We start from the raw sequence: 18,292 nt of genomic DNA on the forward strand, positions 1-18,292 counted from the left end.
TGATTAGCGCGTGCATAGCGCTTCCTTGCCCTCTGGGATATGCTGGTGATTGGAGCACCGCCATCGATGGTGTTGATGCGGCCCAAGGTCTCAACGTTGGCAATTACTGGTGGCGGTTGGCGCGCCTTGAACTGCTCCAACTTGCCGTCACGGTACAAGGTCTCAATGGCCGTCTTGAGAGCATTGCAGCTGTTGGTATTGTGGCCGCTGTCCTCGTGATATTTGCACCACTTGCCGGTGTTCCTGGGTTTACCCGTTTTTTGGGTACTTTGGAGGGGGTGGCGGTGGGATCTGATCCTTGCACTGATTGTAGATGTCTTCATACGAGGCCGTGAGGACTGTGAACACTGCATACCGCTGCGAGGACTCCGCCTGCCTGTTGCGGTTATCCCCATGGGTTGGGCGGTTGCCCTTGTTGTAATGCTGGTCCCTCTGCCGCTTGTTCTGGTGGTGGCCCTGCTGCTACTCCCTCTTCTTGTCAGTTGGCGGTGCTGGAGGGGTCTTGTTAGCGGTTTCCTGATGACTGGAGGGTGGCTGTGTTAACTTTGTTGGAGTTGCTGGTGGTGGCGGTGGTGTTTCTCCATATGTGAGGAATTCCGCCTGGGCGTGGATGACCGCCTCACTCATGACGTGGTCATATGCCGCATTAGGATGATTGTAGTTGAGGTGATAGAGGAATGGCCCTTTGAGGAGTCCCTGCTTGAAGGCCGCCAATGCCATTGTTTTGTCTAGGTCACGGCACTGAGACCCTGCCGCTCGCCACCTTGTGACGAAGGCCTTCAGTGATTCGTCCGCCCCTTGCTTGACGCAGAACAGCTGACTTGTGTTGTGATGTCCGGCGGACAATAGGATGAACCGAGAGAGGAAGGCGTGTGACAGTGCATGGAATGAGTCAATGGACCCTGGCGGACACTCGAAAAACCAGCTCATCGCCTCACCGTCCAATGTTTCGCTGAACAAGTGGCACAAGGTGGCGTCGTCAAATCCCTTGTTGTTGGTGACCTTCTTGAAGGTGTCCATGTGGACGAAGGGATCAGACATTCCGCCGTAATGCGACATCTTTGGGGTTTTTGCAGACGCTGGTCTGATAGCTTGCAGAATCGCAGCGGTGAAGGGCCCAGGTCTGGAAGCGAAAAGTGGATTCTGAGTTGGCGCTGGGGCGCCAGACTCCGCCCACTACCAGAAAAATGGTCTTTTACGGCCCGCAAAGAGCGCCGTAAAAGACATTTTACGGCACACAAAAATGCGCCGTAAATGGACATGCCGTAAAAGACAAAACTCTTTTACGGCGTTTTTCCGAAATGCCGTAAAAGACCTCACCAGAACGCCGTGAAAGACATAAAAGAGCGCCGTGAAAGAGTTTTAGAAATTCTTAATTTCGATTTTCAAATACAAAGAGCGCCGTAAATGACCAAATATGTGCGCCGTAATTGATATCAAAAGTATGCCGTGATTGATCTCAAAAGCATGCCGTGAAAGACAACAATGAACGCCGTAAAAGGGTTTAGAGATTTTTTATTTCATTTTGAAATAACAAAGCACGCCGTAATTGATGTTAGAAGCACGCCGTAATTGTAATTTGAGGCACGCCGTAAATGTGGTTGTAGGATATATTTACAGCATGTAATATTTGCACCGATTTTTTTTTCCTGTAAATTTTGTGATACCATTTCAAAATCTATATAAATCTATCAAAATCTATATAAATCTATACAATTTATTGAGATGAAAAGCGAGATAACAAACTGCAATATCACATTACAAAATGTGAATTAATATGCCAACAACAATATTGTATAAAAACAACTTAATTAAACCAACAATTTATCATTACCGTCCTAAAATGTAAAACATTCTAGATTAACAAAGAGCATCCTAGATCAAAATCTTGAATCACTATAGCAATAGCATTGAAGACCCTTCCAAAGACGAACGACCAGAAGTTCATCATCACTGGATAGCTGGCTTTTCAACCCCATGATTGACAATGCTCTGAAATAAAAAAGCAGACGAATTAGTAAAAATAAATTGGAAGCAAATAACCTCCAGGAAATAACATACTCTAAGCATTAATCAACATGTACTTTAAAATCCATGTAAATACTCTAAGCATTAATCAACATGTACTTTGAAATCTGCAGGAGAGCAAAAAATCACCCTCAAAAGAACCAACAAGCAACTCAACAGAAGTTTAACGGCAGCAACTAAATAACAGAAATAAAAAAGTTGACATCAGCTACACAAGGCAGATTCCAAACATTCAAGACATGAAAGGTTCTTTTTTTTCGTTCATAAAGTGACACGGGGGGAAAATCCTATGCACCGAATGCCTCACATAGCCGGCGGGCCTTGTCACAATGGTGATGCAAGACCTATACCAGATGTAAAAAAGATGAGTCAAAAATAGACATCCATTGGAAAAAAGAAGACTGTATTCAGTGGAATACTATGCCTAGACAAGAAATACTTACCAATTTAAATCATGGAACTTTTATAAGAATGCAAGGGCTCCGTTTAAGAACCAGAAAGAACTAAGAAGCAAAGACTAAGCATCAAATTCTTTGTAAACAGATAACAATGAGAGCTGGAAATTCATAAAAGTAAATCAAAGAACTCAGACTCAAATTGAAAGACATAATCAATTCAATAAACAGAGCAGAGGAGAAACTATACCTTTGGATGGGAAGAGTTTGAGAGAAGGATATGAACAAGTAGAGAGAGACTTTGGGAAAGGAAGAGATTAAGAAAGAAGTTAAATCGTCTGATCAAGATAAATCCTTGAGTAGTGGATAAGAGGAGAGATGGTGATGGACTGAAATGATAGGAATTGGCAAATACCGAGGAGGAGTTGCGCGCAGAGAGTGAAAATAAGAAGAGTAGGAGCTGTTGCATAAAGAGAACAGCAAATGACATATGATTCTTCCAACTCCATCAAAATCCATGCCATCTCAAGCTAAACCAATTTTTCCATTCCAATTGATTATCTACCAAGTACTTCTAAAGAAAGAAAGGGTCTGACTTAGAGTGAAACGATAGAATGAGCAAATAAAATGGATTGGGCAGAATTTTCTTACAATTTCAAATATATTAAGGAAGTTGGAATAAAAGAAAATATCCTTCAGTTATACGACTGAAAGGAAAGTAATCATAATTAAAAATAGTAATATATAAAAACAATATCATATATAAGAAATCATAATATATCTTTGAAACTTGGGTCTCCACAATGAAATTATTAACTTCAACAAAATAGAATACAGAACTTTATGTAAAAAACTAAAACAATCTTTATGAATGACAAGATCGAGTAAATAATACAACTACAATGAAATCATTTTTCTTAATGAACTGGAAGAAACCTACAAATTGGCAGACTGAATACCAGTAGGCCCCTGCTTAAATATAAGAAAGAAGACCACCTACAAATTAGCAGATGGGGAAAGCCAAAATAACAACTTCAATAACTCTCTTAAAAGTGAAATTATTGTAGAGTGAGACAATTGGTAAACCCTGCAAATTCCACACTCATTGTCTGCATGACTCATATACTATAAAAGTATAAACCACACTGTTTCAAACATGCCAACCGCTAGTCCTCTAAAGCTAAATGTACAAATTTACCTAAAAACATCAGCAGCTGCCTGAGAATCAGCACCCATTGCAAGTCCAAGATCGGACCTTCTCACCAGAACCAAGAGAAATATAAGCACCTAGAATATGATCACACAAAAAAAAAAAAACAGCCATATGATCCATAGGATAGAATCCATACAAATTAAATTGGGTCTAAATTTCCTTTCAAATGGGTGATTATAAAAACAAAAACAAAAAAAGAAAGATTGGTAATTTATAGGACTCACTATCTTCCCCTGCTTGAACCATTCATCAGAAGGGCTTGGTCCATATGAATACTTTCCTGTCAAAAACTTACCCACTTCCTCAGTTACTAGTACTGAAAAACTTGGAAAGGCCATTTAGCAAATAAAAGAGGTAGTGGAAAAGAGAATAGACACCTCCACTGAAAGAGAAGCCATCACCCACTTGATAATCAACATCTATGTAATAATCCTACCACAAAAACATGGTAACAAATCAATCAGATGTACGATCACATATCTTAAGGACCCCAAACGCTTGACCACCTCCAAATAACTAAACATATAGACCAATCAGAAACCCTAACCTATGAAATCAAACCAAACCAAAAGCGAAAGGGAAGGTACTCACCAGCCCCGAGTTGAGTTTGATAGACGGCCCGAGAGCACCGTCAGCGAACAGAAGTCATATCTCCACCGCAGCTTTCTCTATTGCAAAAACTACTTCAACCCCTAAAACCCAAACAAATACAACAAAATTAATCCAAAAACTGAACCACAGAGATAGAGATAGGGAAGCGGCGATGAGATAAAACCTCAAAATCCCTAAAAACCACCAAGTTTGAAGCTTTTGATTGAAAAATTAGATAAGGTAAATACAAACAGAGAAAGAAAGAGAAAGAGATAGCGGCCGGAGTACCTGAGAGAGGACGGAGAGAGAAGCAATTGATGCATACACGTCTGGCGTTGGAAGCCTCGAAGGGCCGCGCATAGCAAAGAAGAGAGAGAGAGACCCCAACTGAATTTGGGAGAGACATATTCACTCACCTAATGACAGGATTATTGGCTTCGGCCTTTAGATCGATGGGATGGCATCGAGCGAGGATGAAGAGAAGAAGAGGAAACGAGACGAGAGATGGAGAGTCTGAAGAGATCCGGGTTTGGCCTGAGTTTTTATCTTTTAAAAAAAAAATGTCAGAGTAAAAAGGTTTGGTGGGAAATTAGAATTTAGCTAAAAATGGCTGAGCGGGATTGTTAAGAAACACATCATTTACGGCACACGTGAAAAGCACGCCGTAAAAGATAAAAAATTAGTCTTTTACAGCGCACAAAAAAAGTATGTCGTAAATGTAATATGTCATTTACGGCGCACATGAAAAGCACGCCGTAAAAGACAAAAAATGGACGTCTTTTACGGCGCACAAAAAAACATGCCGTAAATGACCGTCTTTTACGGCGCACACGATATGCACGCCGTAATTTGCGCGTCGTAAAAGACAAGTTTTCTAGTAGTGGCCCGGATCAACCTCTGCTCCAGTTGGTGCATCCTTTCCAATATCTGGGCGGTTGCATCGCCGACGGAATCAGCCTGAATAATCCGCTGGGTCTGCCTGTGCCTCGGCGCAGGCGGATTGCCTTCAGTCCTCGCCCTAGCCTCCGAGCGGTTGGTGTGTGGCAGTGATTCCGCCTCCTGCTCTATCATTAGCTGGGGGATGGGCGGTGGTCCCATCCCCAAAAGTTCAGGTGGGTCCAGCGGTACCTGCATCTGTATGACTGGCCCCGGTAACAATGTGCCAGTGCCTGGTCGACTACGCCTGGTGCTACGTGACTGCTCGCTCTGTGCTGGGCGGGCGGTGGCCTCCAGCGTCCTCTTCAGTTCCTCAAAACGTGCCATGAGCGTAGCCACCTGTCTTTGGGCCTCAGCCTTTTCCTTGCGCTCCTCCTCACGTTCTCTGTTTGCCTTATGAAGATCTGCCAGTGCTAGCTCGTACATGGTGACGAGATCTTGGCCCGGCGGGCGGCTGCTGCTTGGATTTGCCTCGCCGCCGGGGTTGGCCGGGGTTGTGAATAGTGCGCGGTTAACGGCTACCGCTGGGTCAGGGGATTGGGGAATGGCAGAATGGTCTGCCTGCTCTTCAGCGTTTCCCCCGTTGCCGTTAGTCATGGTGATTGTGGTGGGATGACCTTTTGTTCAAGGGTTCCCACAGACGGCGCCAATGTTAATGTCTAAAAGTTCGGCGGTAGCTGAACCTTTGTTAACGCTGATCCGGTGGGCGGATCGATACTAGTGGTATTCTCAAAGCTTCCGCTACCTGTCAAGTAAAATACACAGCGGCGTCAAAGGGAGACCGCGCTGGGCGGTCCTCAACTCTCCGATGCCTAAATTAGTCAATGTATTTATGTTGACAAAGTAACAGTAGGTAAGTATTGAATGCGCCATTAATGAGGAGAGAGGAGAGAACCTTTTATAGGTGAGGAGGAGGCTGACCTCCTCCTTGTTTTCGATGTGGGACTGATGTGCTTCAGTTCCCAGCTCTGGGAGCTACTGATGTCATTTTGGCACGGCGCGTCGGCGGTGACCTGGGGGTGATCCGACGCTGAGGTTGTAGCCCGCCTGGCGGTGTATCTGTATGTCACTCCTTTAGTTGGAATTAGTACATTTGGCGGTACAATGAGCGTGGCCCATTATAGCTAATTATGCTTGCAAATGTACATGTATGTACAATATCTTTGGTATAATTGCTTAGGATTACTATTACTGATGCTGTGATCTTTGGACAATTGACTATGTTGTTCCATTGATAGTTAAATAAACAGAGGAAAAGGGCAAAAATTTGAGTAATATTGATAGTTAAATATGCCGGATTAACATAAAGTCTGGTATATAATCATCTATGATGCAGCAGAAATATGAACAGTTATTTACGCTCTTACTGTGTGCCATCCAAAATCAAGACATTTTAAACCATTTGACGCTTCTGTTGCCAGCATTTCTTAAATACTTTAAGCAAGTTCTAACTCATATGCAGATTGAACGAATTTCAGAAATCAAAACAGAAGCGAGTGTCTCACCTGCAGCTCTTCTGCTTTCCTCAACACAATTCCAAAAATCACCTTCCTTCTCCTCCTTGATGACAAAACCAATATGACAATCGTAAACCTTGCATCACCAAAACCCCAAATCAGTCATATACAATGAACCGAATCGAATTTGACGAACCCTAAATTGAAGCAAAACCCAAGACACAAACCCTAAATCGAAGGAAAACTCACACAATTATGACATGCAGAACCTATTATTAGCAACTTTCTCCCTCTCTTATACTCTCTGCCAATGACAAAACACAAAAATTTGACGAAGAATAGATCCTAGCATAAAACAAATTACCCACAAATCACTTGCACCGGAGGAGCTGATGTTTCCAAGAGTCCTCAGATGCGGGTAAAACAGCAGTGGTGGAACTCTGAGCTAGCGACTAATCGGAGGACAAAAGGAACGTCGTAGCAAGGAAGATGGAATCGGAGTTGCAAATGGTAACGAACAACACCACTTTCCTCGCTCTCTCTCTCTTTCTATCTCTCTCCACCTCTCTGGAGCAAAGAAGCAGAGACACGATAGCACTGAGCAGTACGGCAGGTGTCGATGTAAGAGACAGGAGGCAGGGGTAAAATAGACTTTTCACAATATGGCTCGGCTCGAGCCGGCACTGTTCATAAGCCGATGAACAGTGCGATGAGAATTAGTATATAGTAAATATGTTGGAAAGAACTGCTTCAATTAGCACCTCAGTACTTATTCTATATCAAATGAGTGAAGAATCACATGTTGGTGGTGTATAAGCAATATATAACAACACAAGAAGTAAGCAATAAGTGAAGAATCCGATTAAAGCCCTTAATAAAACTCGAATTATGCTTGACAACATAAAAGTAATAGAAAAGTGAAGAATCATATGTTGGTTTGTAAGTAATAATGTACATGAAAAAAAATTAATCTTATAGCGCTTAGTAAAACCGAAATTATGTTTGACATCATGATTGGCTCAAGTGTGGGTCGCGTACGTAGTATTATATTGTATATGTTATTGAATGCATTGACATTTCAGCTTAAGAAATCAAAGCATAAGCAATATTTGGGATCGGTAGTGTCTCTTATGATCAATTTCAAAATTGAAAAATCAGGGTTTTGAATTACTATGTAAGTTATTTATATGTATTCTTCTTTTATTATTTTTCGATTTACAATAGAAGTATTCTCTAAATAAGATACTGTATGTGTTTGACATTTTCTTGGTTGCTTTCATTACATAGCCTGAGCCACTACTCTGTACCTGCATTGTTGTGCAACGAGCATGTAGGGTCAAAACTTTCTTGGACCGGACAAAATGATACCCAACTTTCAAAAGTGATAAAAATGATACCTAAATTTTTAAAAACAAATCAACTTGATACCCAACTTTCAAAAGTGATTAAAATGATACCTAAAGTTTTAAAAACAAATCAATTTGATACCTCAGTTTATTTTTTTTTAACTTCTTTGTTAAATCAAATGCAAAATCAAGCTCAAAAATTGAAGTGATTTGTGGTCAGAGGGCCACCAATCATCTATAACCCAATCTTCTTCCTCTATAAAATTAAAAAAAATCTTCCATTCAATTTCAATTCTACCATCGATCGTAGAAACAAATAAAGTTCGGATGTTTCCCAACTTCTAAAGAAACAAAGAAAAACGGGAAGAGAGAGAGAGGTAGAGATAGAAGAAGAAGAGAATTAACAAAGTAAAATAAAAAATAATTGAAAAATAGTTTTTTGTGTAAAATATTATTATAACCCCACAAAATAATGCACCACACGTGATCAATTTTAACAAAAAGTTACAAAAAATTAAACCGAGGTATCAAATTGATTTGTTTTTAAAACTTTAGATATCATTTTGATCACTTTTAAAAGTTGGGTATCAAGTTGATTTGTTTTTAAAAATTTAGATATCATTTTGATCACTTTTGAAAGTCGAGTATCATTTTGTCCGGTGCAGGAAAGTTTTGACTCTAGTGGTAGGTTTTACTCTAATGAAATATGTACATACAAACAAGCTAGCTAGCTAGCTTTGAGGAATATTGCATTTCGAATTCACTTTTTAAATCAACTTTTGAATTGGCAATTTCCGTATGGGGTCACTAGCTAGAAGTCCATCGAGAGCCATATAATACAATTTGCTATAGTGATTGATATTGATTCTGCAATGACCTCATGAACAGTTGGATCAGTAGTACTGCAAATAATACCTAAAATGATCTGGAAAAATTACATTATCATCATGAGTGAGTACGTGATCTATTATTTACTTAATTATTAACACACACACATATATATATATATACACATACACATACATATATAGGAAAGAAAACATGTACATAAGGGATTGGGGGACCATAAACAACCCATACCTTTAAATCCCAATAAAATAAAAAGAGATCTTGATCACATGGACACATGTGATGAGGATGGAGATATGGTTTTCAAATATTCATTGTTATAGGCTTCTAGCCCTTTTTTTGTTTTTCTCTTAACTCACTGGAAACATTTTAATTTCCACTCAATTTATCCTAAAGTCTTGACAAGCATTTTTCGACTGTTAAATTCAACAATAAAAAATATATCTAATTAATAATGCAAAAGTAGGAATATATCATATGATAGAAACTGCTAGCTATTTTGGGTTCATATATATCTGACTCCGTAATATCATGAAAAACCTGTATTTTCTTTACTTCTTGAGAGCATATAGTGTTTGTTTAATTTTTTTTTACCCTTGTGACATATTATATGTACCCCACTGCGCACTCACTCACTGGGAAAGTAAGGCATTTTGTGGGTAAAACCCTACTTACAACTGACCCAGGCCACCCATTTTCCACACTCTCTCTCTTTTCTCTCTGTCTATAAAGCTGGCCTTAATTGGTAGACAGATTATATATTGCAGCTTAGAGTGGTCCATGTGAGGGAGACTTTGTATGGGTATGGCCATTCCCAACTCTCTCTCTCTCCCTCCCCCTCTCTCTCAACACAGAAACTTACCTACTACTCTGTATACATCTATCTTGCTCCTGGTGAGCTTCAGAAAGAGAGATGTGAGATCTGAAGAAGAGAATTGTGTGTAATTCTAAGTCCTGGTCATGCTTTTCCACAGCTTTCTTGAACTTCACTTCTCTGCTAACAAACAGTAATTCTCTTTCGAGAGTATTAGCAGAATGTTTGGGAGCTCAAGAAAGCTGTGGGACAACATGACAACCCAGGATTTTTCCATCTCCTTCATTATTTGCTTACAATGTGGCTGCAAATGAAGTATGGATCTAAATACTTCATTTTCTCCAATGGATTGACCCCCAGCAGGTAATTCTCCATCTTTTCTTTGATATAATTCAGACCCAATTCGTCAAAATCTTTTCTTTCATTTTCTGATCTATTTTAAGGGATGTTTTTGTCATAATTCTATCATGATTTGAGCAGATTTGGATCAAAATGCATCTTTATTCTTTAATTAATAACCGTATTAATGTGGCCCCTCATGACAGAAGCTTGTCTCTGCATTTTCTTTAACTAAATACTATGTCCTGGTGCAGCTGAGTTACAATGTGGGTTAGTTTCCATAATTATCTTCAAGTTTTTGACAGAACTCTTTGTAAACCCATGAGTAGTACAGAAATGAGGAAGAAATTCAGTGTATATTTTGGAGTTTTCTTTTCCTAAAACTTTGTTATATATACTGGCACACGTTTGAGCCATGCAGAATGGTAAATTTTATAAATGTTTTTTTTTTCTTGTTGTCTGGTACATTTAGGTGAAATTTCCATTTTCAGTTGAAAGTATATGCTGACTTTCATCCAATTGAATGAGGTGAAAAATAAGTTTTGGTTCAGAGAAGATTCCCTGCCTCTCTTTCCTTTATATCATCAATGATGACACACTTGGGTTCCTGCTAGGCTTTTGATTTTGCTTACTTCCACATCTTCTCCTACATTTCTGTGAAAAAGGTTAAACTTTGTCCTTATCTGACAGTTTTTTTTTAACCATACTCATCACATTTGTTTTTTACTCTCTCTCTCTCTCTCACTTTTATGATTCTGTGATTGTATTTGCTATGATGTACTTGTACAGCTGAATCTACTATTATGCTTCCCCTGATCCAAGACTCAAAATTCAAAATCATGCAAAAAAAAGTAAAAAGTAATATGCACATATTTTCTGTTTATCACTAAATTATTTCATCGAAGTTACAAAGTTCCAGACAAGTTTCTGCAGAGAAGAAACAGATCACCAAATCTGGATTTCTTATACTTATTTAACTACTTCTAGTTGGAATGGTTGTTGAGGCTTCAATAATAGCTCCTTTCTTTAATTAAGTAGTTAGATTGATGGACTACTACTTTTACAGATCATCTCTGTGTGTGTAAAGTAGACACAAATTTTTCAGTCTGATTTTGTAATTAAATCCATAATTCAGCAAATTTATGCATATAACTGAGTTCATCAGCAGTTAGGTAGTAGCTTTTATTCTATCTGTGAGCAAACTAATTTCCTAGCGTTATTCTTCTTCAATTGTAAGTTTATTAATCTACAGCCGGCCATCGATCTATTAATATATAGCTAGCACTGAAACTAGGGTAATAATTCATATACTGAACTCACTGTCGTATCTTCAGCACTGCAATTTTTCTTTTACCTACCCAGAATTACTGCAATTAACTTAAGACACAAGCTCCTGAATCGAACTATAATAATTGAAACATTTATTAATCACCTCCCAAGAGAAAAGAAGAAGCATAAAGCTAAGTCATGCGGTAATTAAAACGAATCTTGATTCCTGGTGTATAAAAGTTTTCTTTGAATTTTAGGTCCACCCGAATCAGTCGGGTTCAGAAAAAAGCCAGACAAGGAAGCATGCATAGTTGTTCCTTCTGTGCTTCACCTTCAGTGTTTCACATAATATTTAAAAACTAAGCTTAGCTCTATGTAGACCTAGCTGTAGATGAATAATAATTGTTCTTACTGAAAGTCATAACGTTTAATTCATTTACTATATAGCTGGGTGTACGTTATAAAATGATCTTTACTGACCTAGTTGTCAGCAACTGTGGAGTCCTAAGCTCTTAACAGTGCTGATTCCTGCAGCAGCGGCAGCCATTAATACACAGTGGAGTAAGTAACTGAGAATGGGAAAGTGATTGAAGTCCAAATCTCGAAGTAAATAAATAGTTATTGGGAAGTCCTGACGTGAATGCCTTTCGAGTCAAATTATGAAGTTGAATACAGCAAATTTCAAGCTGAACTTTTTTTCTTTTTCCTGAAAATCAGAGAGTTGTTCAGACTTCAGAAGTAGCGATGACCCAACAGTGTTTACAAATCGTAAAGCAATTTGGTTCAACAAGAAAAATCCCGTGCCGAGCTTTACTCATCAGCCTAGACGCCTAGTCTTCTTCTGAGTTCTGAGTCTTGGCCAAGAAAAGAAAACCCTAGCCTTTTTTTTTTTTTAATAGATAAGAGATTAGACGATATTAGCTCCTCGGAGATGGACAATGTAGAGAACAAGTCCCACCCTCAAACCCGAAGGTAAAGGGTCCACCACACTCTGGGAGCCACCGCCCGTCCTCCTATTTAATTTTATTAAATAACAAGAAAAATTACAAAGTCCGACGAGTAAAGTACAAAAAAAAAAAAAAAAAAAGAATAGGAGAACCAATGAAGCATCCTCCATCTCTTGTACAAAACCAAAAGGAAAACAATACAAAAGCAAGAAGAGAGTAACTCTTCATGACCTAAATGCAAGTAGACCAACCAACACCAACAACAACGTGACCTTCTCAAATCCACTAGGGCTGTCAATAGGTCGTGTCGGGCTAAGGTATTTGTCGTGTCGCAAGAGACAAATCCAAACCCAACCAATTTAATAATCGTGTCAAAAATTTAAACCCAAACCCAAACCCAACCTATTTATTAAACGGGTTACCCACTTAACCCATTTAATAAATAGATCGTGTCGTGTTAGACAAAATGACCCATTTAAGAGTTAACAATGTGACTCATTTAACTAAAAAAAATACATAAATTATTAAATTCACTAAAAACTCCACAAGACGAATAATATAAATAATTATATATAATTCATAAATAATTAAATCCAATAATTATAAAGCAAAATATTTCAAATTGTCTAATCCTAAGCTGAAATACTCCAAACTTCCAAAATTTCAAGAAGTATAGCATAATCGGGTTATACGGGTTCATTTCGTGTTGGCGGGTTGACCCATGGCCGATCCATTTTTTAAATGGGTCATGGCGGGTTGACCCACGACCGACCCGCTTTTTAATTGTGCGGGTTCAACCCACTTTATTTCGTGCGGGTTTCAAGTCGTGTTATTGGGTCGTATCGGAATTGACAACCCTAAAATCCACATAGTACTCCAACATGCAATTAAAAGTAGGTGCTAATAATGGACAAAACCCATAAGAAAGACTGCCAAATTAAGCAGCCCTAAGATATGGGAAACCCATGGCATCCATATATAATAATGGGAGAAGCTCAGATGGAGGAGTAGCATACCAAACAAGAGATGTGGATGTTAAACCCAAGCTCGTAATCTTATCAGCCACTGTGTTGCCCTCATAAAGAATATGAGAGCAAAAGAAATGCATGGCACGAATCCGATCTAGGCAATTTAACCACAGGATTCATAGTGGCCATGGTGGGATAAAAGAAGAGGAAGAGAGACATGCCAAAATGCTTGTTAAATCACTTTCAAGCCAAATATGATGCCACCCCATTTGGTAAGCCAACTCAACCCTAATAATGACCCCCATTAATTCAGAGAAGAAAGCACTTTGTTGATCTAAGCCTTTACAAAAACTTCCAACGAATTGCCCAGAACAATCTCGGAAAACATCACCACAAGCAGCAGGGCCTAGATTTCCTTTAGCAAGGCCATCGATATTAAGTTTCAACCAAGGAAGAAAAAGGGGATGCCAAAAAACAAGTCAAGGAATTCGCCAAATTTTCTGCTCTGGAGTTACACCTAACCCGACAAGTAACTTACTGTCCAAGATCCCATTAGAGTGTCCAAGCATGTGTGGGGCGATAAAACGAATCCAAGCTTTAGTTGAGTAGAAAACTTTCATTAGTGAAGGCTGTTTATTCTGAAAACATAGCTTGTTTCTAGTTTTCCAAATAGCCATAAGAGCATATAGACCGCTAGCACGCCAAAGATTCATCAATTGTGAAGAGAATACTTTACTAGTAAATGAACCCCAAATATCAGTGAGCGTACCTGAAGATGGGAGGGAAGTACCAAAACAGCAAGCAAGCCATTGCCAGATGTGTTGAGAAAAGGCACAGGTGACAAAGAGATGGGTCAGCGTTTCCTCATGACCAAAAGTACATAGCTGACAAATTGAAACTACTGGGACACCTCGCCTACGCAGCTGATCATCTGTAGGTAATTTATTATGAAAAAGACGCCATGCTAGCATAGAAAAACGAGGAGGAAGAGCTGCTCCCCATATATTAAAGACCCAATTTAGCTCATCAAAGTGAGGCCGAAACAACTCATAAGCATTAGAGAATGAAAGAGTACCAGAACTCGAGTCTTCCCAAATGAGAACATCACGCTCAGGAACAATAGGAAGAGGGATTTTCATAAGAAATCCGGGAAGGTAATGTGAAACCTGATGGGGAAACAAGCCAAATATTATTTAAAAAAATATTATTTAAAAAATTGTGCCTCTAATTTAATAGGGGAAATTCTAGTGTAGTGGTGGGTATCTCATACCCACATTTACAAAAGTGAGAACAAATTTTGTTGTTAAAGTTGTAATTTGAGTCCTACTTTGTGTAATTTTAGTTCTAATAATAGTAATTACACCTCTTACGACATTTTACAAGTTTTTGAACAAATTTGTTGTCAATGTTGTAATCTTAGTTCTAATAATGGTAATTACACCTCTTAAGATATTTTTACAAGCCTTTGAACAAATTTGTTATTAATGTTGTAATTTTTGTTTAACTATATGTAAATAGTGTAAATGAATATGGTAACTTTTGTTCTCAATGTTGTAATTTTGGTTCAAATACTTATAAATTTTTGTTCAAATAGTTATAAATGAGGGTATCTCATACCCACCAGTACACTAGCTTGTCTCATTTAATAGATGTTCTTTTCTATTTTCCTAAACCTCAAATGTCATGCCAGTAGTATATATCGAAATCAACAAGCAAGCAGGGCTAGACATTCATGTTTAGAAGGATGTTCCAAGTAACATAGTGATCTTAGGTGCTAATTGGGTAGGAGCGTTCTGTTAGTCACCCGTTGATCTATAAATCATGGTCACTCATGTTAGTATCTAATAACAATGGTTGAAATTAAATGAATATACTTTCATGTTCTATCTTAATTGGTCCTAGATATATATATACGGTACTTTTCATTCGATCAATAACTTCAAAACTATTTGGGGATTGCTTTGGGAAACCATTTCACCATTGAATTTCACTGCCGAAGATAAGGAGCCAAAAGTGGATGAGCACATATCCTGTTTGAGAATTCCAGGACCTAGTAATAACTAATGGGAACATGGATCCATATACTACATACCAAGGCAATGCAATATATATGTGTAAATTCAAAACGTCACTACTTCAAAGTCTTGAAGTTGAAGTAATATATATATATACAGATTCTATCCAGAGCGAGGTTAGAGTTTAGGGTCACTTTTCAGTCTCATATCTACATCTCGACCATTCAGTTTTTAGATACTAATGTATAGATCATCTCTGCAAAATTTCAGCCAAATTGATAGTCTTTCTCTAACTCGCTTAAATCAATGGACTGAATCTGTCCAACCTGAACCGTACTAGCTTTAAGGCAGTTATCAATGCCTTAACGACCATCAATTTGGCTGAAATTTTGTAGATATGATCTATACATTAGTACCTACAAACTGAACGGTGGAGATATGAATATGTGACCTAAAAGTGACCCTCAACCCTAATCTCGCTCTGAAATTTCAGAGCGAGGTCTTGCTCTGGATAGAATTTATATATATATATATATATATATATATATATATAATGAATGTGCCGAGGATTGGAAATTTTCTTGACCATCACAGTTACTACATTAAGGTCTCGTGATGATGATGATTCGCATGATCATGACATATAAAGATAAAGGCCACTAAAAGCAATGAATCACTAACCACATTATCAACAAGAACATCCAAAAGGAAAACCGAGAATTTAAAACGGTTTACAGCAAATGCTAGATTAGTGGTCACTAACCACATTATCAACAAGAACATCCAAAAGGAAAACCGAGAATTTAAAACGGTTTACAGCAAATGCTAGATTAGTGGACGACATTAACACTGCATTACATAAAAAGTAGTTAAGGTGGAGCATCATTATCATATGACCTATATGATATAAGCAAGTGCAACGTGACCAACGTCTTTAATTTCAAGTGACAAAAAAGGATTTTGGCCCTATTCGTCGGATGCATTCAAATCCCCGTGAGACCACAAACTGTAAATCCAGCCGATCAAGTTCTTGATATATGCCAAGCTATAAATATTCTTGGCCGATCTGGCTCACTTCCTCAGGACCATGCAAGATTCAATTTGATCCCTTGCACACATGGTAAAATGCTCTGGTTGTCCCAAAAATGCTGAGAGAAATTGGATATTGACTGAAAGGCACGTGTTCTAATTTGAATGAAGAACATGGATCAACATCCTTTTCCCCAATCGAATTTCCTTGCCATAGTTGTGAAGGACATAACCCTAAAATCGAGCTAGCGCAACTCGATCAATAACATCTCCACCTAACTATTAAGAAATTCAATGCTTCTTGTATAGATTGCTATACTAACAAGGAATAGACAATCATCAAAAACTCTGTGGTCCATGCAACATTCTATAGTAACCAGAAATTATACCATCTAGTTAGTTCTGCTGAGGCTGTAGCCCTTGGTACTTGGCTTGACAGGGAAAAGGAACCACCCAAATGAAATTAAGAACTAGATGTATCATAGATTGTTAACAGGTGGCTTAATATTGCTCAGATTTATTATGTAGATGAAAGCTTGAAAGCAGACGAGAAATATTCAAAGTCATGAGGTTGGTAATGAGGATTGATCGATGGTGACACCAATGGAATCTGAACTAGTATCTGAACAATGGGTCACTTTTTATCAACCGACACTAGTGCAGCAAGATCACAGATCGATGATTGCAATGGCTAGCTACGCATGTATAGGATGATCCACGAATTAACAAGACCAAGTGAAACCGATCTTAGTTAACCTTTAATCCCTAATTATTAAGGGGAAGATCACATGTGCAAACTGTAAAGTAGGCCTAAACAGTTCAAAAGAAGACCTTAAACAACTTTCAGAGGAGAAGAATCTAATCTGTCATGTAAAATATACTATATAAAAGTTAAACATACATCGTTAAGTACTGTTCATGGATTTAAAGTACAATTGAATCAGAGAGCACTACTTATCTAGAATGTTATCTCAACATGCATTATCAGCACCGAGAGAAAATCAGAGACAAAACACAAAAGGGTAAAGTCATTGTTCAATTTTGTTAACGATTCAAGGACACAAATATCAACAGAAAAATCAGATCTCTGCGTTATCATAGTTGACACGAATCTATGAGACACCAGATGCAGAATTAGGGTTTATAGGTTACCCAAAACCGTCATTCCCCAAAAATCACCACCTTCAAAAACACCAGATTTTTTTCACAATAAATCACGAACAAAACCAATTATATGATGACAAAAATTATACCGAGTTACACGAAAACTTGAAGACATCACACATAACCAAAAAAGAGATCAGAATTCTACCAAACCATATACATGATCTGAAGAGATCGTCTTCTGATATATGCTGGATTTTGCTTGAAGCTTTTGTTTTTTTGAACCTGTTTGTATCTTCCCACAGCTTTATTGAACCACAAACCAAAATCTAGAGCAACCTCTGCCTCAAATGCAAAGATCAGATCTCTTATGCTAGATGCAGTTCAAGAAAGCTGTGGAAGAATACAAAGAGGATCATATCATTTATCACCATCTACACAAACAGATAAGATGCTTTGGAACCTTCCACCAATCAGAAACAGAGAACGGCCTCAGAAATGTCAAAGGGAAAACCAGACCAGACCAGACCAAACCCCAAAAGGGGGTTAGGTTAATTAGGTTAGGTTAGGTTAGGCAGAGGAGAGGAGAAGCCAGAGGAGGTGTAGGTTTTGGAGAGGAAGAGAGGTGGTATTTATAGTGGAGATTAGAGGGTTTTGCAATTTTTAATATATTTTTTATTTTTTTAATTTCATTTTTCTTTTACCCCATCAATCCCAAGAAGAATATTGGGCCTCTGAGACTCACAGTCACAGATTACTGTACTGAAGACTGAACAAAACCCCACCTTTTCCCCCATTCCATTCAAACCTTAATTAAAAAGGGCTGACTACCTTTGATCACATTAATTATAATTAATTTAATTTATATTAATTATTTACTAGTAATTAACAGCTATGCGAAACCGATCGTATTAAATTATATGCGGCTACGATGCAACTTGCTTGCCGGATCTGACGGTGCCGGTTACCCTAGTGGGGGACGGAGGTGGGAC

At 38.4% G+C, this 18,292-nt stretch overlaps 1 protein-coding gene across 1 annotated transcript in view; it reads right to left on the reverse strand.

Moving 5' to 3' along the window:
* LOC133709859 (uncharacterized) overlaps window positions 1-17,890 on the reverse strand; it is a 29,840-nt gene extending 11,950 nt beyond the window's left edge. Inside the window, exons 1-4 of the mRNA XM_062135790.1 lie at window positions 14,881-17,890; window positions 14,228-14,318; window positions 13,921-14,083; window positions 6,669-6,756 (exon numbers count right to left, since the gene is read on the reverse strand). Of these exons, the coding sequence (XP_061991774.1) occupies window positions 6,669-6,756; window positions 13,921-14,083; window positions 14,228-14,318; window positions 14,881-14,886 (348 nt within the window). The 5' untranslated portion in view covers window positions 14,887-17,890. The remainder of the gene's footprint in view (window positions 1-6,668; window positions 6,757-13,920; window positions 14,084-14,227; window positions 14,319-14,880) is intronic.
* Window positions 17,891-18,292: the final 402 nt, after the last annotated feature.

Source organism: Rosa rugosa, chromosome 1, assembly GCF_958449725.1.
Source record: "Rosa rugosa chromosome 1, drRosRugo1.1, whole genome shotgun sequence".
Lineage (NCBI taxonomy): Eukaryota > Viridiplantae > Streptophyta > Magnoliopsida > Rosales > Rosaceae > Rosa > Rosa rugosa.